We start from the raw sequence: 22,968 nt of genomic DNA, 5'->3' as shown, positions 1-22,968 counted from the left end.
GTTCTACTGGTCTAGTATCCAAATACTCTGTGGTATTTTGTGTAGATTACGGTTTGGGCTTAGAGGATGTGTCCAAGAACCGTGACAGTACTATTCTTAAAATGCTTACTCTAGTATTCCTCACTTCAGTGCGTCATAGTGAAGAAACTGTCCTGGGAAAAGGGTCACTGTCACTTTATTTACTCTCCTTTCCAGCACTGAAGAACATTGAGAGTGCTGGAGCTGGAACACTGTGTATGTCATTGTTAAATAACAGATGCACTTAAAGAACAAATATACAAACTCTTCTGTAAGTTTTAAATAGGCTTTTCCTTTTGAAGAACCATGAAGGTCCAATTGCTTAAACAAAACAAACTGTACATCGCATTCGTAAGTTGGAGAGAATGCTGTTGCATGGATAAAATATTCATGGTCTGCTTTTCAAGTATGTGTTTCCATCAGACTATAACTGCTGTTTTAATGCACTAGATGGAAGGAGGCCAAAAAGAAGGCAATATGTGTGGTGCATCTGTACACAAGGCGGGAATGCGGAGCGAATAGAAATGCTTTTTTAATAAAGCAAGTGCCTTGGTCTATATGTTTTCCCTTGGGCGCTGCAGCCACCATTCTGATCAGTATGGCAGCAGAAACTCTTAGAAGCAAGACCGAAACTGCTCTAAAAACAGTTTGTTCATATATAATATGGTTGTGTTAACAGCTCAGCAGATTGTGGCCTATTTCCATCTCTCCTCTGGGCCTTCCATGGATGGCAAAGGCCGTTTAAATAAAACACTCCAATTAGCTGATGGAGCTTTTCATTATATTGCTATGTAGAATGATCACAACATGAGTCAATAATGCAGTTTCTCTTCGTGAAATGAGCAGTTTGTGTTTCTCAATGACATTTTCATGTAAGGATGATCAGAATGGATATAAGAGGGAACATTTAAAGGGATAGTGGCCCAAAAAAATGACTCGCCCTTATGTCATTCCAAACCTGTATGACTTTTATCCTTCTGTGAAACACAAAAGATATGTTGAAAGTCATTTGGGTCCAAAACATCGTAAAAAAAAAAATATATATATATATATATATATATTTTTTTTTTTTTTTTTTTTTTTTTTTTTTACGATGTTTTGGACCCAAATGACTTTCAACATATCTTTTGTGTTTCACAGAAGGATAAAAGTCATACAGGTTTGGAATGACATGAGGGCGAGTCATTTTTTTGGTGCACTATACCTTTAAATTATCCTGGTAAATTGATGTTTTTCCCTCTTAGAATTATTTTAAGGCATTAAAGTAACTACATACTCAGGATTGGGTGGATGTAATGTAAAAATGTAAGAATAAACCATAGAAGAAGAAAAAAACTTTTTGGTTGACTGCTAACCTAAATATTAAGGGCAACACGTCACCTTCAATATCTATGGTGTTTATGGCCTTCTCTCTTTCTGTTCTGTTTTAAACAGAAATATTTCCCCCTCTTCAGGTATTTCCTGCTTTCATGTATAAAGCAGCTATCCAGGATGCACTGTTTACATTTATTGAAGACAAATGATCTTATTTCCCATCTCGGTGGCCTGCATTCATTCTGTCAGTGCACCAGATCACACAAATGTAGCGCTGGAGTTGTGCTGAGGGGAGGTTCAGGAAAAAAGGGCTCTGTATTATATAACTGTCTGTAGGAAGGGTGGGGGGATGGAAATGCAGCCAAAAATTTCTCCCTGGATGAGTGTGTCTGAAACATCACATTACGGCTTGGGGTTTTTCCTCACAACATCTAATGAGATGGAGGCTTAGCACAATATGTACAAAAACCACATGTATTACAGAATCAGTTTAGTCTGACATGGCAACAAAATCCCCTTCTTTTAATGCCTTGTTGGCCTTTTGCTTGCACTTGTCCTCACATTTGAATCATGTATTGCACCAACACAGTACATTTATAATCATTTATTTTAATTAAAATACAAATCATGGTCTCCTCAACACTGACCCATCAGCCAAATTCGCTTGTGTCCACTGAAAACAATTTTCCAGTATTTAAAGGGACTGTGAGAGGGACTTGGTTTATTCACATTTAGTCCATGTGATTGTAAAAAGCCACTGGCTGTTTTGTTCACACAAAAAGTCATAGCAAATATATTACATATCAGTTATAAAGAGCTCCAGAATATAAATAAATCATCTTTTTACATTATTTACATCGATATGTGGATTGCATAAATGTGGATATGGATCTTCTGATATGCAATGTTGGTCTTTTTAACCTCTTACTGAAAGAAAAGATCACATGCTACAGTGGCCACAAAAAGTATCAGCAACATGGATGAATGCCATTGCATTAGATAACAAAATATCAAGTGGCATTCATAAAAAAAAGAAGAAAAAAAGAAAAGAAAGCACATTATAGGGGAGATTGGGGAGTGTTTTAACACAGTGCGTTTAACCAATCAGAAATGAGCTACAGGGTGAAATCACTATTGGAGGCAAAACAATTTCAAAGTCATGTCTGCATTACAATTTGATCATGGATGTTAAATGACAGAAGAGTCATTTGTGTGATATGCAAATGTATTATGTTTTCAAAATATTTCAATTATGTTTCCCTTTTTGTATTGAAATGGATTTGGCAGTTGATGGGGTGGCTGATTAGGCCTACCACAAGAAATGAATGCACAAAAGTTAAAACATACATTATTTCTATTAATGTTACACCCATTCCCATGAGAAGAATGGCTTGTTAAAGCAGCACTCTTTGTACTCGACATGAATTTATACTGTTTAGGAAGAAGTATTTTAATTTGAAGACGACAAATATGGGGATATTCTAATCCAAATATAGAGAATAAACACTCGCCGGTCTCTTCTACTTTTTGAGGCCACTGTCCCTTACGAAAATTAACCATGGTTTTACTACGAATAAAACATGGTTCTTGTAGTTATTCCATGGTTACCACGAAATAACTATGGTTTTGCTACAAAAACCATAGTTTAAATATGGTTTTGTTGTGGTTATACGCCGAAAAACCAAAGTTTTACTATGACAAAACCATGGAAATTTTTCGTAAGGATATGTTGACAAGCAGGCAGAGCCAGTGAAAACAACTGAGTAGAACACTTCAAATCACACAGTAGGGCTCCATTGGTGTTTGTGTAGTCAGGCAACACGGCAAACAGGCTCTGAATCTCATTCTCAACTCCTTATTGAATATGAAACATATGATGGGATTCGCCCCCGCTTGGGCGAACGTCAACCACACGGCCGCGGTCAGGTACACCTGAGGAAGCGCGTTTCCCTTCACAAACACCCGGATGTAGCACGAGACAATGTAGGGCGCCCAGAAGAGCAGAAACGCCAGCGTTATCATGTAATACATCTTTCCTATCCGTTTCTCCATCTTGAACTCGTCCAGCACGAGCAGCCTCCGGTTGGCGTTGTGTGCCGCTTGTCTGATGCCCACTAACGTCGGCGGCGTCGGACCGCGTCCAAACCCCGCGATCCAGTTGGCAGCGGCCTGGCCCGTCGCGCCAGGTCCGTGAAAGGTCCAGTTCTGGCTGATAGCCGGAACCAGCTGCGCGGGTTTCATTTTACGGTGGTCGTAAACAAAACACAACATTTTGACATACACGACGTGCGTCGTGGCCACAATCACAGCCAGCATGAGCATGAAGCCCAGCGTGTCGTTGGCTTTCACGTATCTGTGCTCGAATATGCACTGCTCTTCCTCGCGGATAAATTTGTAGGTCCCGACGTCGAAGACGGGTGGAAATGCCATGGCGACTGAAAGCGTCCACACCATACATATCACCGCGACGCATGTCCATAGCGTCATGCGTTTGGAGTAGAACCGGTGGTGCGCGATGGCCATATAGCGCGTTACGCTGACGCAGAACAGGAGAAACGCGATGTGGAAGCAGAACAAGACGGCCATGAACGCGATGATCTTGCAGCTGATGATACTGTAGCTCCATACGGAGCCGCTGTTGATGGAGATCATCACGAACGGGAAGCACACAGCCGAGCGGATGATGTCTGCCACGCACAGGTCGAGGAGGAAGTAATATGGAGCCTTGTGGAGCGAGCTGTCTTTCAGCACCAGCACGGAGAGCACGGTATTCCCGAGCAGGCTGATGCAGGTGATGAGCCCCAAAGACGCCAGTTTGACCGCAGACGCAGTGATGGCATAATTCTGGAGCGAGGGGTTGCTTCCCCCTGGATCACTTGTGTTCGCCATCTGTGCAAGCACAACCCAGCCTGGGCTTTGTAATCCGACATTAAGCAGTCCTGGTCCCCCAGTTTGATGTACAAAATATCAGCCGTTAACAATCAGTTGAGTCTTTTATATGACCATACCTCTAGCCGTTTGGAGATCCAAGACATCGTTTTGTTCACGTCAGCGTCGTACGATTCTTCATTCTTCAAAGCAGATGCTGGGTAATCCATTATTTGTCGAAGAAAAGACACCCTAATAAACACGTATCCGTCTCCATTGATCCAACGATCTGAAAATCGCGGTCTTGCAGGCCGAAAACAACCCAAGACGCTTCATCGAAACATTATTTTTGAATAAATACCAGCCTATATACGTACGCATCCAGTCTATTGTGGAGATCTCGGCGGAGCACGTAGTCGTCTTGTCTAGTGCGTTCTTGTTTTTGGGGGGGAGGTGAAGGGGAGAGTATAATGGGAACCTCCGGTGACAGCAACGGTGGGTCCGTCTGGAGAGCGGTGCGATTCTGTCACTGAGTCTACACTGGAAGCGGCCAGTGACGCCTCGCGACGCGTCGCGCCGCAACGGCTTGAGGCTGTCTACACTGAAGCTGCACGTCATATTGGAACGTTTGCTAACGCGGGCCAATCAGCTGCTAGCTCGATGACTTCGGCAACAGTTCAATAGATGTATACTTTATATATACTTTCTATATAACATAAAAAAATTTGTTATATGCATATCTATAGCAATACTAAATATATATATATATATATATTTTTTTTTTAAAAATGTTTCTGCAATAGGCCTACTAAAAAATAGTTTGCTACAGATTCATATGAATAAAAAATAGCTTACACCAGAGACCACACCACCAGCTGGATCTCCTGAAACAGACAGGTCTTAAAATATATAACGATTAAAATTCATCGCCATCTGAGAAGGGCTGTGGTTTTAATTTTATTAATTCAACAATTATCAAATAATTAATGCAACATTTAAAAAAAAAAAAAAAAAAAAAAATCACATTCAAACTAGAACTGTTTTCACTTAAGCAATTTTTGCAATTACTTTTAACACGGATCCCATGGTAAAATTTAGTGGATGTACGCCTATACAGTGTTTACATCGGCATTACATCAGTCTTAACACAGTCCGTGGTGGCAGTTGATGCAGTTGGTCTGGTGTGGTGTCGTTTAAGGTAAGCGGAGCGCTGTCCGTGGTGCTGAAGTGTTACCATGACTGATACCTGTCAATCAGAGCGCTGTTCACTTGATAAAGTCACTAAACCTGAGAACAGTAATAGAAAGAAAACATCTGAAGTCACATGGTGACATGAGAGAGGGAACATATGAAACAAATGTCCAGGGCTGAATCGATGGTACTATCATTTCCAGGAGAGAAGCAGCACAGTTTTGTGATGAATAGCGTCCTCTAGTGTTTAGATATTGTCATGCAATTAAGCAAAATTCCAACTATTTCGGTATTTGCCGAATGTCTACACACAGTGTAGTGGCATAAAGATACATTGCATTAGTTATGAATATATCTAATGCATAGCATTCCTGTTAGTATAAAGTGACCCTAAAAAGTATTTAGACACTCAAAAAGTCATTGCATTAGATAAAAAAAAAATATTAAACCAAGTGACATTTATTGTAAAGACAGACAAAATAAGCACTCCTTTTTTTTTCACTTCTTATTTTTGTTTGGTTTAAATGGTAAAACAATATACATATTGTTCAAAATGAATATGGAAAATATTTAGACATAATTTGTTGTTAAAATTAGTGGGAAAAGTCTATGCAATGAACTACACCTGGGTTTAACCCAATCTTAATTTAAATATACTGTATGTAATGCGTGGCAATCCTGTTAATAAAGTGACCCCAAAAAAGTATAAAAAGTCATTGCATTAGATAAAAATATTAAACCAAGTGACATTTCTTGTAAAGACAGCACAAGCAAAACATTTGCCAAAAAAAAAAAAAAAAAAAAAAACCCAATATATAAAACAATATATTTATACTGTTCAGGATGAACAAGGAAAATATTTAGACACTTTTACTCTTGTCAAACATGGAAAATGTCCAGTTCATACACTGAACTACAGCTGGGTTTAATTTCGCAGAGTTTAGAGGCTAAATGACTTCATACTCTAATGAATTAAAAAAGTAAATGAAAGAAACAAGAATCCTGGGGTAATTAACAATTTATGAAGAAAGAGGGATAATAATCTATGCTTCTAAACAAAATATTAATCCTGGCCTTGAAGTGAAAAGGCTAAACATAACCGCAGTCAAAGAACAAATCAATGAAAGACAAATACATACCCAAACAAATTGATCATGTGATCAAAACAGTAATTAAACATCATAATATTGTAAAAATGTGAGCAGGTGAATGAAGGGCTCTTTTTCCTGACCACAGCAGTTTCCTGCTGGAGTGACATAAAGGTGGAAGGCCCAGTTTTGTTTTGTTTGTCTTTTTTCTGATTGTACCTGAAATGCTCTCTTAACACCTGGTTTGTTAAGTAAGTGAAAAATTAATATCTCACAAAAAGTTCTTAATAAACACTGTGTGCTTATTTAAAATGAGTACATAAATTATGTAGCACTACATTTAGCAGAACAAATCAAACAAACTATTGGTAGTAACAGTCATTAAATGGTTAATTATGAATGGAATATGCAGTGCATTACTCACCTGTTATGCATTCACTAATTCACCTCTTTTTTTTTCTCTTTTTTTTTTAAAGCAACTTCAAAAGGACTCCAAAAATGGAAGTTAGTTCTGAGAAAAACTCATGTTATGCCTGCAGATGCCAGTTGGTCTGCAATTTCAACTGATAAAATTAAATTCATAAATTAATTGGCTTAAGTGTGCTTTTTGGGGCACTGTAAAAGCATAAAGTGCCTTCTTTGGATGCAGCTATTAAATACAAATGTTGAACTAATTTATAAAAACCTAATAACCTGCTTTCTGGTTGAAGCATGACATGCATCAGGAATTAACTTTTTCTTTTTCTTTTTGCCTTGGACTGATCATGTGTACCAACTTTGTGATTTTGTGTCTTAAGTTTGATATTAAGTTAAATCAAATCAGCTCACAGTACAGTTAATAAACAAAAACAATTTAATTTGTACTTTACGCTTAATGACATTTTCTAGTCTTCATAAAACCTATTATTAAAAAAGCTTTGAAGGGATAGTTCACCCAAAAATGAAAATTCTGTTATTATTTACTCACCCTCAAGTTGTTCCAAACCTGAATGAATTTCTTTCTTCTGCTGAACACAAAAGAAGATATTTTGAAGAATATGGGTAACCAAACAGTTGATGGGACCCACTGACTTCCATATGGATATAAACTATGGAAGTCAATGGGACACATCAATTGGTTACCCATATTCTTCAAAATATCTTCTTTTGTGTTCAGCAGAAGAAAGAAGATCATTCAGGTTTGGTAAAACAACTTAAATGCAACATTTTAACAGTCCTCTCAATTATTTGATTTGTTTTATTGTACTTTTTTTGCATTGTGTTTTTCCTTATTTCAAACTGACCCCAAACAGAAACTGTTTCTGTACTGGTTAACAATCTCTCTAAAGAAAAAAAAGGTTGCTTGTTTTGAGATACAACAGAGTTTCAATAATATCTACCTAGTTAGACTAGATCAGAGGAACAAAGAAATTCAAAGTGCAGTAAGCAATTTCTAAGAAACACTGTTGATCTTTGAAATCAACTCAAACAAACACACCCATCCCTTCATTGCTCCACCCCCAAAATATACAAACTCACAATGTCTCTTTTATCATATAGCTGAAGTGAAGCAAAGTAATGTTTCGTGAAAAATAAAGTGAAGATAATGAGCAGATGACAAGGAAGAACAAAAAAAGAACCTACAGTACACAAGAGTATATACATGCAAGAGTTTGCAGCACACCAGCTCCAGACAAACAACTACACTCAAAACTGTCCTGTTACTATAGCTAACATTACAACAACAGCATATCTTGGTTCTGTGAAACATACAAAACCAATGTTACTCAGAAACAACGCAACCTCTGGCTCTGCACTGTTTTCAGGCCTTCCCGCTTAGGTCTCTCCAGCGCTGGAAAGCTTGTCTAATATTAACGTGGGTCCTAAAGCTCTTGCCTGATCATAACCCTTCTTTTTCCAGTGATACTCCTCTGACCTTTCTCTTTTGTAATGTCTCTCAGCCATCTCTCTTTCTACAGTCTTTCTTCAAATCTCCCTCTTAGGCCCTGTCCCAAATGGCACACTTCATGGGCACTTTCGGTCTTGTGGACTTACAATGGCCGCTGCGTGCGCGTGTCCGTTAAGTCCACAAGACCGTAGGGTGTCCCATTCATCATTTAAGCTTAAAGAAGGGTGCCTGTGAGCGCCCCCTTTGCGGCTGCTATGCGCCCTCAATGTGCACTTCTGCTGAGCCCGCAAGACTGTGAGCTACGCAGAGGACTTTACCCAGCAGTCAAATCGGCATTACGTCGTGAAAGTGCAGACTCAGAGGAAGACCGTGAGGGTTTAGGGTGCCATTTGGGACAGGGCCTTACTCACTCTCTCTCCTCCCACATCATGAGTGGACATGCCCCTTACTGCTGATTGGCTACAAGTGTGTTGTGGTGCTTGGACAGATCTACTTTCAACAGTGTTTCTCAGAAATCGCTTACTGCACCTTTAATTATTATTATATTTTATCAGACAGCATTGAAGCCTTTGAGACTCCAAAGTTAATTGAAGTGAAGTCAGTCTCCGCAGAAGATGGGGATTAGTGAATAAATGAAAGGATTCAGTCACAAATGATAGGTTACGTACATGTGAGCACATTCACAAAACACCAATAACAACAAAGACAGACTTAAACTTTGTCATTATGTGGTTGTATGTTTTCTGTCTCTGCTGTCGTCACTGTTTTTTTTTTGTTTGTTTTTTTGTTTGTGTGTGTGTGTGTGTGTGTGTGTGTGTGTGTGTTGATTTTGGCTCCACCTTGTGGTCTTTGTCGTAATGAACATGACACATCTTTAGGCAGTTCACACAACATGTCATAACAGTGGAAGCAGTGTGATATGCTATATCTAATCTAATCTAATCTAATTAATTAAATATCTGGCTACAGTATAAAAACACACTTCCCCCTTATATAGCTATTCATATATATTTTAACCTAAAATGATGGGTGTTGCTGGTATAATACAACTGTTTTCTGTGGGGTGTTAAAGGGATAGTTCACCTAAAAATGAATATTCTGTCATCATTTACTCAAACTCAAGTTGTTCCAAACCTGTATTAATTTCTTTCTTGTGCTGAACACAAAGGAAGATATTTTGAAGAATGTCAGTAACAAAACAGTTTTTGGTCCCCGTTGACTTCCATAGTATTTTGTTTCTATACTATGGCAGTCAATGGGGACCAGCAACTGTTTTGTTTACCAACATTCTTCAAAATGTCATCAATTATGTTCAACAGAAGAAAGAAATGAATTCAGGTTTGGAACAACTTGAGGGTAAGTAAATAATGACAGAATTTTCATTTTTGGGTAAACTATCCCTTTAAATGATACTTCTCTTTCTGAGGTATCCCATAAACAACTATTAAATGGCAAAATGATGGAGAGTTAGATACTTTCAATTAGATTTTAAGTGTATTTTTGATTATATTTGCTGTTTTCATTGCCATTAACTTACTTAGTATGCTAACAGGAATGTTCTTTTGTGCTCTGCATTCTTATTAGGTATAGATAATAATAATAAAGTCATCTTATTGTTCAAAGGTCAGTAGTGAAAATATGTGAAATTGTGCCACCTGTGTCATGTCAGAATGAGATAAAGGGCTCTTTGTTTTTTTATACAATAGGCAAATATCAGCTATTGTTCCTTTGTGTCTCCATGTGATTTCAGCTGCAGGGATGGATATCGCTTTTGAGCCTTAAGAAGAACAGAGTCCTCTCGTTTCATTTGCTTAATTACCTAATTAACACAACTCTAATTACTCCCTTTTTGAGCATGAGTGCATATTGAGAAGATGTTACATAACGAATAGTAATCCTCAATTAATTTGTTTTAGAGTGCCACTTAATCACAACAAGACCAAATCCACGGGGCATCAGTCATGCCAGATCTACATCATGTCAATACCATCCAAACAAGATTACTTTTATTTTCCTTTTGGGAAACACACTACAACATGTCAGTCTTGAGAAAACAGCCTGGATTTTTCTGGAAACGTCTGGAATATGTATTAAAGTTGTGTTTTATTATAGCGGTGACCTTTTGACCTCAACAGGGAAAATGCTCTATTCATTGCAATCTAATTTTGGAAATAAGACAGAAGGTTAGAGAAATTCACATAGACACATTCCCTATAAAACATTTCATAGACAGATGATAAAAGTGTACAAAAACAATGTAATCTGTGTTATTTTATACTGTTGTTTCACCAGTAATAGTGACAGTCAATTCATGGCAGACTGTACTAATATTAAGTTAATGAAATTAAATAACTAAATAATTTCTTGAGCACCAAATCAGCATGTTAGAATGATTTCTGAAGGATCATGTGACACTGACACTGGTGTAATGATGCTAAAAAAATTCAGCTTTGCCATCACAGGAATATATTACATTTTAAAATATATTCAATAGATTTTAATTTGTAATAATATTTCACAATATTACTGTTTTTACTTTATTTTTGATTAAATAAATGCAGCCTTGGTGAGCATAAGAGAATTATTTCAAAAACATTATATATGTTACATATATATGGTAACACTATGAAATAAGGTCTCATTTATTAACATTAATGTATTAATTAACATGAACTAACAATGAGCAATACATTTGTTATTTATTCATCTTTGTTAACATTAGTTCATAAAAATAATGTATAGTAATGCATAATAATAGTAATAATGCATAATGTAGTTAACGTTAACTACTTAAACCTTTAGTGTTACCATATTTTTTTTTCTTCTTTAACTTTTAATGTGTTTTTTTTTACTCCAGAAGATGTCTGTCTCTTCCTGGAAAGTGTTCTTGGTTACTGGCAGTGGACACAAAGTAGAAAAATAAGTCAAAATGGAGTATATCTCGATGAAGGGTGTGTCTGTGATGGATGTATCCGTCTCATGCCTGCAGGCGTGCAGTTTTTCTGGATAAGAATATAGGCCAGTGACGCCCCTTGACATTAGATTTCATACCGTTAGTAATATGTCCAGGGACAAAGCATTGTAATGCCTCTCCTTGTGCTCTGCAAATGTCAAAACAGTGTTTATGGATGTACCATTTTTGGAGAATTTTTGACAAGAAATGTTATTCCAACAATTAATTTAATTTAAAAAGTTTTTAAAATGTATCTGAGAAATAAAGGCACAAAGGTAGCTCTGATATGTACACTTTTAAAAAATGCTGGGTTGTTTCAACCCAAATTTGGGTAAAAAAAAATCTACAAACCCTAAAGTTTGGTTCATTTTTTTAATTAAAATTTTAACTCAACGGTTGGGTTTATCCATATTTGACCCAATTTTGGGGTTAAACAACCCAGCATTTTTTAGAGTGTACATATTTTGCTACAGGGTTATTATCGTTAATTAAAACTAAAATTATTAAAAACATTTCTGTTAATTGAAATGAAGCTAGATTAAAATAAAATATAAATATAGTTGAAAAACTTAAACTAAATGAAAATTAGAAATGTTGCCTTGGTAATAAACTGAAATAAGTTAAACTACTAAAATTATTAACTGGAAATAAATCAAAACTAAAACTAAAACAAAAATAAATTAAACCTATAGGCTATATATATATATATATATATATATATATATATATATATGTATGTATATAAACAAAATGAAAACTAATAAAATGGCAAAAGCACATAACAAAATTACTAAAAAATAAACAAAAATTAACATGTAAAATAAACTAATTCAAAATATAAATATAAATAAAACTATAATAAAACAAACAAACTAACTAAAATAACACTATTTTGAACATTGCCATAGTTGGCTTGTCATGTGACTCTCAGAATTTGAGAGTGCAAAAAAACTTACAGATTGCTTAATATAATTCATTGGATCAGTTATTCTATGATTAGCCTACACAGGTTTATACAAATTAATTTTTTGACTGAAATAATCTGTTATTTAATTGTTAATTGTTCCACTGTTAATTAATTGAAATGAACTTTAATGACTTTCACTATAACTATTAAAATTCTTTTTATCGTGAGCAAATATTGTTTCCCTATTTTTATGCATTGCATTTATTTTATGACAAAACTCAATAAATTCAGCTGTCCCCAGGCAGGAGACGCAATAGTCCAGAGGGTGGCGCTCTATATCCGTGAAACACATCAACTTGGGCCCATAAAGATGGTCTTTCACAATTAACTGTGCATTTCAGTCCTTGATCAAGGACAGTCAGACTCTCCCTTATTCCAAGATCTTACATTAATGCTGCTCACACTGAATGCTTATAATAATGGATATTAACCAATAATTATATTATAATCTCTTTTGAATTTTTTAACGAGTTATCTAATTATACATATATATATATATATATATATATATATATATATATATACACACACATATTATAGGTTTACTTCACACCTACAATAACTGCTTTTGATTTCACTGAAAAAAACCTTATGTGATTCCTCTTGAAATGTATTTGTGATTAGCTGATATGAAATACTTGTGAGAATATATTAGCCTATATGGTGAAGTTGCAGTTACCATTTAAAATAAACATTTCACCCTTATGCATGTAAATACATTTTAATGTAAAATCTTGATGTCTTACATGTGTCAGCTACTCTTATTTATTAGTTCCAGGAAACTATTATAATATTAGTAAAATATTATAATACTAGCCTATGTGAATTTAGTTACGCCTAAATCTGAGTAGTTAATAGGCTCTACTGAAGTATGCTGATATTTAGACTATTAAATCCCCACACTCTCTGCACTTCCCTTCTTATGGGTTGTCCTTCTCCTGAACTTTCACCTCCACCTTGTCTTGCTTCACTGGACAATTTCGAGGAAAAGAAGACAGAAATTCTGTATTTACATCAGTTACAACTACCAAACTAACTAGCAAGCAAATTTGTTAGAATTACGTCGCCTGGCACAAAATGGAGCTCCTATGTAACCCACGTATCTGTGACTTTTTGACACTTTTGTTTAGCAGCGAAAAGATCTGCAATGAATGTTGTTTACCCAGCAGGTGGATATGACGTCACGGGCGTAGAACATCAAAAAATAACAACATCCAAATCCGCGATTCTCTCTCTTTTTTGTGTGTGTGCAAGGCGCAATAAACTGTAATAACATCCGAAGCAGCTCCGTGTAGAAAGGCGGCGTGAAACTGGCTCGAAACGGCGGCGTCGCTCCCAGTACAGTGTTTGCAGCTGAAGTTAGTACCGCTGGCGGAGTGATATATTTGTTGGTTATTTACAGTGCGTTTTATAGCACGCGCTCATGGTATACAAGATCGCGTGAAGACTTGAAATTGTTATCGTGCACAAATTTCCGCGTCTATCTCGTCCCTGTCAAACCTCGGTAAGTTCATTCACCTCCAGCATTTTGCAACATTTTAGGGCATATTATGGACACAGTTTGTCTTTGTTATCTAATTGTTACCTTATTGTTTTTAATGGCGTAATGACAAAATTAACAAACAACATTATTGTTCGCGTGTATAATAACTGCTGTCCTGACGAAGCATTTTATTTGTAGCCAGTAAGTACTTTTTCAGAAGTTAGCTCTGTAGCTAGCAAGTTACGCTGTTCGTTTTTGTTTGTGGAAACAACATTGTATCGCTACATATGTGTGACAGCTCTGGTGTGACGTGATGCGTAAAAACTATGTATTGAAATCGCGAAGCGTTGCTATCGATGGCGTAAAAGTTTGCGAGCCGAGATTTCTTTCGGTGTACAGTGTTGTATAGGGGACTTTTCCCCACGTGTTCCCTCAACCACAAACAAACTTCTACGGGTGCATCTCTTAGTTTGGAGTTAAATATGACATTATCAGTGCTAACGAAAACTGTTGATAAAATCGCGAGTTTTTCCGTGCATTAAAAAAAGTTCAGTCTTCAGTCTTATCATCCGGTTGAGTTATGGAGTTGAGAGCAGAAGCTTTCAGAGTTAAGCTTTCAGCAAGAGCAGGCTGTGTTTCAAAACCTAGTGAGTTGCCTAGCTAGACAGCATTTTTGAGCGTCATATGGGGTTTGAACGTTCGAAGGCGCCTGTCAGTTCCATAAATGCTGTCAAGTCTCAGGGTTTGAAATTGAGACACAGCCGAAGTGCAGCTCGAGTGAAATTGGTTTTCAACATGACTGTGTTGTAACAAGTGTCAGAGATAAATATACCTTGTAAGCTCGTACTTTCTGAATGTGAACCACATAACCGGTGGATAAATACAATTAGGCCACTTAATAAAAGTGTAGAAAAAGTGGAGGAAAGAAACTTTTAAATTGCATGCAGTTGTCTTGCACTTCAACACAAAAATTTGCTCTTTTCGTTTTGTAAACTGTCAGTTTAACTTTTTATTTATAATTAGCCTGAGATATTCTTCACATTGGTCCCACTATCGTTTATTATTTATCTCTCTCTCTCTCTCTCTCTCTCTCTCTCTCTTTTTTAACGTATATTTAAAAAAAATATTTGTTTTTTTTAAACATTCACAAATTAAAAAAAGTACTTAATCATATTAATTATTTCACATATTTTACAATTTTATACTTTATATCCTTTATATCTATTTGCACATATACATATTCAGTGGATCCAGATTTAAATCACTTAATGCAGTTTTTTTTTATTTTGAAAGTTGAAAGGAATTAGAAATGTTGCTTTTTGCATTTGTTTGTGTATGTACTGTATATTATTACTATTATTATTACTATGGGTGTAATAAAAAGGGTATAAACTAAAATTACTAATCATTAATTGTATTATTTACCATTACCATTTGTTTTCTCATTGATTGTCATAAACGTAACTTTTAAACGTCTTTTCAAATCGCACTTTAAAATAGGAAGCAGCAGCAGCTTTAACACCCAGCGTTGGTGAGGCTCGGTTCTTTGGATTAGTCATTGTCTGAGGGAAGGAGAAGATGAAAAAAAAAAAAAAAAGAATGCTTTTTTTGTAGGAGAAGTAAAGTAAACAGCCTCCAACAAGCGAACCTTGACAACCCAGATTAAGGAAAACAGTGGAGATCAAACAGTGCTGCTGCTGGGCCGTTGTCATGAGCTGCCTGAGAGGGAGAGACAAAGAGAAGGAGGGAGAGCGAGAGAGAGAAACTGTTTGAACAGGCACTGGAGTTTGTGTGCTCACTTATGCAGAAATGGACCTCTGCAAACGCAGACTGACCCAGGATTAAAAGCAGTGGCTGAACTTTTCTATACAACTTTTTAGGCCTTGGCGCTCAACGGCAGTAGAGCCTCTCACCCGTTTTATGATTGGAGCGCACTACTGTGCTCACCAAGTACCTGTTGTAAAAAAAAAAAAAAAAAAAAAAAAACGTACGCCTCCATGCTGTATTTTTTTCCATATATATAAAAATATATATATTTACATATATATAAAAATATATATATATATATATAATATAAAAATATATACTTTTTCAGATTCCAAAAATAGATTCGTTCATAATCTTACTCCGTCATGGCATTACAGGAAAAGCGTGCAAATTTTGCATTCTAGAGCTAGTATTTTCAGGTTTACTCGCAATCGTGCAAACGATCATGATGAGTCAGATGTGTGTGGTGGTTACGGCACAGAAAGGTTATTAACATCTTACTTCACTGAGGTAAAGTGTACTTATATGAACCGTAATCTGAGAATCGTAGAGGTTAAAGACACCTCACCGAATAATGCATGAAGTTGTGATGTCTGAATCATAACGTGGGATAGAGGTTGCTGCGTCCCGTGTCTCGCTGTGTGTTCGGGCAGCTGTTGTCCCTCTTTAGTGTGTGGCTTTCATGCTGGGTTGCCTGGCTGGAAAGGCAGGCCGTTGGCCAGTTGCTGGATGGCTTAGGGGTGAGGATGCAGCCAGGTTCTTGTTTCTATGGCAACTCTGGACGCTGTCAATGTGTGGCAATAAGTTGTTAATTATAGCTTGTTGTTGTCACCTCAAAGTCACACTGAGGAATCCAGGTACTTTATCATTTGTGTACTTGCAGCAGTTGAAAATTATACAAGTGGACTATAAGTTGTCACTCTTTTTCTTTTTAAATATTGTTTTTATTTATTTACTTGTTTACATCTTAGAATAATAGTAAAATCATTAAAATTATAAAAAAATCACTATTGGAAGTATAAGAATAAAAATCATCAAAGTTGCCACCCTTTTCTAGATTCTGAGGTGCCATCTGGGGTCCTTTTTTAAATGGTATTAAAGGAGTTTCTATTTATCCTGGACGTTTTACAGCTGCTTTTTCTTCAGTATTCATACCAACTAATGCATTTATTTTTATGTTCAGCATAATTTATATTTATCTGCCAAACTAATTTCAAAGGTTGAAATTAGAACAACTATTCAGTTGTTCAAATATATGACTGATAGTTTATGTATATTCAGAACAATGTACTAAAATTGAATGAACAGTGCTTTAGTGATCAAGGCATTATGTACAGTAAGAGAAGGTCACTGATTTGTTACATTGAAATTGTTGACTTATAGCCATATTCATCCTGGGTGTCCTTTATTGGATTAAATCCAAATTGATCGGATTAGAGGCTGGATTAAATGTTGAAATGGTGTGACACTCACAAGTCCTTTTATGCCAGCTGTGAAGTTGACAGCTGAGCTGGGATCAGCTCGTTGGATCAGTTTCTCACTGATCTAGCCCCGAAGAGCTGAAGAGCAGCAGCCAATGCCTGGATTTCTGAATTTTACAGAGAATCCTTAAGCAATATAGAGGCTGCTCTTTCCAGGAATTCGAACCACTGCATTTGCTGACATTTATGTCATGCATAATCTGCAAGAATTCTTTTCAGCCACTTTTCTTTGCAAAAACTGGCATTGATATTGATAACTGAGTTCAAAATGAAACAGCCGGAAAAGCTGCAGCATGCAAAAACTGCATACAGTAGTTTTCGTTTCTTGTGTGATTTCTAATCTGCTGTAATATGCAAGAGTTAAGGCTTAATAATGATTTATTTTCTGCTGGACTGGTTTACCCAGTAGTTAATTATATGAATTAATTATATGCATTTTATTTATTTTATGTGTATTATATTTGATTATTTTTATATGCCCAAAAGTATTTTTTATAAAATAATTAGGGGTGGGTGCTATGACTAAAATCTAATATCATGATATGAGTAATTTTATTCCACGATAATGATATTTATCAAGATATAGTTATTTTTGATACCATTGAAATCTCATAAATCTCATCACCAATTTCAGTATCACAAAAAACAAACAAATGCTAGCCTAACTAACATTAGTAGTAGTAATAAAATAAAATAAAAAATAACTCATGCTCACTGAAGAAAAGTAAACAGTCAGTGATATATTAGGAACAAAGAAACTAATTGCAAGCAATAGGACAAAAAACTACATTAGAACATAGATACAAATGAAATAGACCTACCTGAAAAACTTTTAGCGCTAGATAGGTCTATAAAAATACTACATAAAATGTATAAAGTAATCAAATGTACAAAAAAACACTGCATAGTCTTCACTGTGTAAATGAAATATACATTTATTTTTATTAAAGTTACAAAAGCGATTCAGTCAAGGGCAATGAGATTGTTTGATTAACATTAATGGCATAGATGGCAGCAGATAAATTAGGCTGCTGTCACTTTAAGACTGAATGCGCTAATCTAATATACTGATACACATTAGGGTGACCTGGTTATTGCTCTGTTGGAGGACAGTAGATGTGATTTTGCGCAATTTGCGGGACGTGTGAGATAAATTTATTACTATTATACTATGTAAATTTTGATTTACATTAGTTGGAAAGCCTATTTGCTGCCGTCTATTTAAAAGTGTTTCATTAACTTGAAAGAATTATTTAAAAAAAAAATCAGTTTGAATGAATGATTCAATGACTCACTCATAAATACTTCATTTGATCCATTACTGGATGAATCAGCATTTTTTTAACGAATCTCTTCAATGAATGATTCAGTGACAAATACATATTTTTAACAGTCACATGTCACCACCTACTGGTGTAATGAGGTTAAAACTGATACCACCGATTACCAATCTATACCAATAGTTTTTCGGGGTTGGTCCATTGCAGGAGCAGCTGAGAAGAGTGTGCTGTCATTATACTAGGGCTGCCCTTGACTAAAGATTTTTCTTGTTAACTAGTAGTGGTTCATTTTAAGTGATTAGTTGACTAATCACACGTTTATTAATAAACCATATTAGTCACAATAAAGAGCCTTTAATGCCTACATAGCATAAGCAGCGTTCAAGTGCACAGTTAAAGCTTGCCACAGCGCAAATAATGATTATGAATGCGCCGGGCAAAAACAGCAAGGAGACTGCTTTGATATTTTAATAATTAATTGATAAACTAGTATTTTCTGTATTTTTGGCTGCAGTGGTGAAGTTGAAGTATTTTAAGTGCGAGCAATTACTCCGGCACCTCCATGTTAGCCGTCATGCAGTAAGCGCGCTACTATTCAGCTTTCACACTCTGCACAAACACTTGAATAGTGCACATTTTTCTAGGTTAACGGTAAAGCGAGTGGCCATGGAAAGTTGTTACTACTATTTACATGTTTCAGCTGATAAGCCTTACTTGGGGTTGAAGAATGATAGGGGAGCGTTTGGATGTCCTGCCCGATGTACTGTAATTACCACATAGACCAGCTGTTAACGATCTGTCTGTCACAGAGTGCGTGGCTTCGCCATTTCCTGTGAATTTTTTTCCTGCAATTAATAAAACTTTGGTCTACTAAGCCTCTTTTCGTTGATTAATGGTTAGTCTAATGGTTAGTAGGGGCAGCCCTACATTATACAGTACGAGAGCGACCTCTAGAGGCGAAATAAGAACCTTGCAGTGTTTGTTTTGACACGTGAGGCTGCCCGCTGCAGGGAGTGTGACACTTCAGATACAGGTTTAAAACGGACAATGAAACGGTATGTATACAGTACACTACCATACACGTTTTCATATCATAAAGTTATTAATTTTTTGACTAGATGCTGCATTAGTGGAGAACAGTCTAATTTCAGTGCTTTGGCTTTTGTGTAGATATTTAAAAATGGCCATCTTTAAGCATGACTGTTTGAATTTATATGGAATGGTAACAATTTACAATAAGATTCAATTTGTAACATTAACTAAGGTTAATAAAAGTATTGTTCATTGTTAATTTTAACATTGACTAATACATTTTAACATTTTAAAGTTGTATCTCTTAACATTAGTTAATGCATTATGAACTAACATAAATGATCAAGGTATAATTAATATATTATTTTTTTTTTATATTTAAAAAGTACAGTACATTTTCATGGTTCAGTACTGTATTTAAATTTTTGTAATAAAGTTCAGCACTATTTTGTGTGTTATGTTTGTTTTCGCTCAGTATCCATTTAAAAAACTATCGTTTGATTAATCGGGTATCGGCCAGTGTGTTCCAACCTAGTTATCATTATCGGTAAAATCCTATACTGGTCGGCCTCTAATAACTTCATAACAAATATAGATTCATATTCTCACTTTTACTGGAATACAATGACATGTAATATATCATTGATTTAAAAAAAATAATAATAATTTTCAACCCATTTTATCTTATTTTTTCAATTTTGATAAACTTCATAAACTTGTAAGCATCACCTTGGCAACAAAGAAATTCAATTTGTAGATTTCTCAACAGCAATGTTTTTTACATTGCAGAAATTAAAATATGTTTGTTTGCAATGCATAAAAACACATGCACATGATCAACAAATTTAAGACATGCACAAGTACAGAAAGTCTGAGCCATATGCTTTAATATGAACTCAGCTGGCTATAGAGACCTTCACGACAGTGTTTTCACACCGAGTCAGTTCAGAATTTACTCATCATAACCTCTCTTGCAATTCTGAAATCAGAGCAGTGTTGCTGCACTAAAACAGAAATACATATGATAAGTATATAAACTTCACTGGCTGCCTCATCATGAGATGTTAGACATTCAAAGCTTTTTTACATTGTAGGCTCTTGACTTTGGTATGATCTCAGATCCATACTTCAGAGCCCGTAGTATTTCAGATTTGCTTCAAAGAAAATATTATGAATGGATATTATTATATATGTTTGAAGATATATATATTTAGATTTCTATGTATTTTTTGTATATTTTATGGATATATAAATAAAATGTTTTATTTTAATAATAAATAATATTTATTATTATATTTTTATCATGTAGAGTTTACCACTTGCCACTCTATCATAGTAACAACAAGTTTTGAACGTTGTTTTGAAAGTATTCTTTAAGCATTGTAAATAGAGGCGAAACATATTTGGAAAAGGAAAGAGTAGATGCCAATATTGTTGACTGGTAATTAATGTGCGTTTTGTCTCAGCCTTTGAGATGTTTTGTCTCTGCTTACGTGTTTGTGAAAGGGACATCGTTTAAGTGCCCTCCAAGGGAATAGAGTTTTTCCTCCCTCTCAATAGCAGCATGCTCTCAATTAGAGTATGTTTAATCAGGAAACCGGCTCGAGTACTAATTACCTTATCATAGCATGCATGTTAATTAGTTTTGCGAGAAGGTTTCTTTTTTTCCAATTGAATGTTCAAATGAATTCAAAGGAGAAAAAACGATGGAACTGTTCTTTGATCTTCTGTTTACAACTGTATGTGTGTTTATACCAAAATGTGGCCTATTTGCTGGTTTGAACTTCGAAGCAATTCTGGTGGTCTTAATTGACGTGTTGTTGCTTGTTTATTTGATATGTAAGGCCTCATCTGATGGATCATTATGGAAGCATGGTAATTATCAAACTCTCAACTCGGTAGCAAACCTGCCTCATTCACATGAAAGCGTTCATGTACGGCCTTTTTTGCTTTGCCGCTTTCAGAAACCGACTGAAAGTGAATTGTTCTGAGTCATTGTAACCTCACTTCAAGAAGCTGTTTGAAAGATGCTCCTCACAGCTCTTGGATGCAGCCCAATCTGTGCTTGACGTGCTCTCAAGGCTGGAAAACACATTGAGTTTTTGTTGTTGTTGTTTCAGACTTGCTGTTATATCAAGGAGTTGCCATACAGGTGGTTTTGCTCCTTGTGCACCAGTTTACCCAAGCAAATTGAAATGTTTACTGAAATGCTATGACAACATTTATTTCAGGTCCAGAAAGTTCCTGACAAAAATCCAAGTGCTGTCTTTAAACGTGCTTAGGTGATATCTAAGCTCGAAAGAAAAAACCAAACTCTGTAAAAATAAACCATTTGTTGGTTCTTTGTTTTCCTTGTGCAGAACGAAGTGTTGAGAAAGAGGCCTGAGAAATGTACTTGGGGATTACTGGATATTTCTCTAAAAGCATTTTGATGTTATGAATGAGCATAATGTACGATCTTCTAAAGCGTGGATTGATCAATTGGCCAATGCCGAGTGAACTTCAAAAAGCTTGAAAATGAGAGAATCAATCTTTTGATTTAATATCATAGAGGGGCGAGATGGGAATTTTGAGTGCATTTCTGTGTACTTGATATACAATTGTTTACAGTGATTAAATGGATACTTTCAGGAGGGTTTATCACTTGTAGTTTATTGGTATAATACACTTTTTTTTTTTTTTTTTTTTTTTTTTTTTTCTCCTATGATTTAGTGTAATGGTTAGAGCAAATTAAACTTTGATTAATGAAAAATGGATCCATATTCAAAAACAAATGTCAACCTAAATTGAATTCAGATTGTGGAAGCCTTTTTTTTTTTTTTTTTTTTTTGGTTTCTTGATTGATAGTAAAGTCATGAAGAAAAATCATAATCATAAGTCCTGCAACATTGACTGTTGATGGTTTATATATTTTATATATTTGTGGTTTCAGACACCTCAACGAGACTATAGGAATTTAAGTGCACAGTCTTGAAGATCACCTGTCAATTACTTAAACGGTAAGGAACTTCATACTTATTCTTGTTACACCTGATCTTTTTCATTTAAAATTGATTGTAATGCTATTTAAATGACCTCATTTTCCCACATACTTTTTTTTTTTTTTTTTGGGTCACCACTAATATATAAGCCGATATTTTTCTAGATTTTGAGACCATCAGCATTGGATGATAAGTTTTGTTTGAGAATTATTACATATAGGGCCTACAATATTTTTGCATTTTATGGGCAATTGGTCACCTGACTCCACTATTAGCCATTAACTAGAAGCTAAAGTTTGTAAACAAACTTTGATGTTGTCTTGAGAAAGCCTGAATGGGCAGCCTGAGTCAAAAGAGCCAACGCACATCTGTGTTCTGGAGCTGGAACTGTCACAAAATAAATAAATAAATTAAAAAATTCTTGTATTTACAGCTGTAACAAATGATTATTTTGATTATCGATTAATGATTTTTTTTTTTTTTTTTTTTCGGTTAATCGATTAATGTATTGATTATTTTTTGGCCCCACTTTATATTAGGTGTCTTTAAGTACTATGTACTAACATTTAAATGAATCATTTAATTATTGTGTACAGACATGTTTTACTTGCTCTTCTGACAAAATTTAGTCTCAGAAGAAAAAAAAAAAAAATTTAA

General features: G+C 35.4%; 2 protein-coding genes across 13 annotated transcripts in view; one reads left to right on the top strand and one right to left on the bottom strand.

Moving 5' to 3' along the window:
- Window positions 1-1,921: 1,921 nt before the first annotated feature.
- gpr27 (G protein-coupled receptor 27) lies at window positions 1,922-7,391 on the bottom strand. Its single transcript, XM_051896672.1, has one exon. The coding sequence runs from the start codon at window positions 4,219-4,221 to the stop codon at window positions 3,106-3,108; it is 1,116 nt and encodes a 371-aa protein (XP_051752632.1). The 5' UTR covers window positions 4,222-7,391; the 3' UTR covers window positions 1,922-3,105.
- Window positions 7,392-13,339: 5,948 nt separating this feature from the next.
- foxp1b (forkhead box P1b) overlaps window positions 13,340-22,968 on the top strand; it is a 208,882-nt gene continuing 199,253 nt past the window's right edge. For 7 of the 12 annotated variants that reach the window (XM_051896652.1, XM_051896658.1, XM_051896657.1 and 4 more), the window contains exons 1-2: window positions 13,364-13,791; window positions 22,263-22,329. The gene's annotated coding sequence lies outside the window, so the exon portion shown is untranslated. Of the gene's footprint in view, window positions 13,792-22,262; window positions 22,330-22,968 lie in introns of all 12 variants that reach the window. The other 5 variants (XM_051896661.1, XM_051896651.1, XM_051896653.1 and 2 more) reach the window with 3 other exon arrangements.

Source organism: Ctenopharyngodon idella, chromosome 6 (genome assembly GCF_019924925.1).
Source record: "Ctenopharyngodon idella isolate HZGC_01 chromosome 6, HZGC01, whole genome shotgun sequence".
Classification (NCBI taxonomy): domain Eukaryota; kingdom Metazoa; phylum Chordata; class Actinopteri; order Cypriniformes; family Xenocyprididae; genus Ctenopharyngodon; species Ctenopharyngodon idella.
Note: the sequence above shows the minus strand (reverse complement) of the source record. Positions and strands in the feature narration are given on the sequence as shown.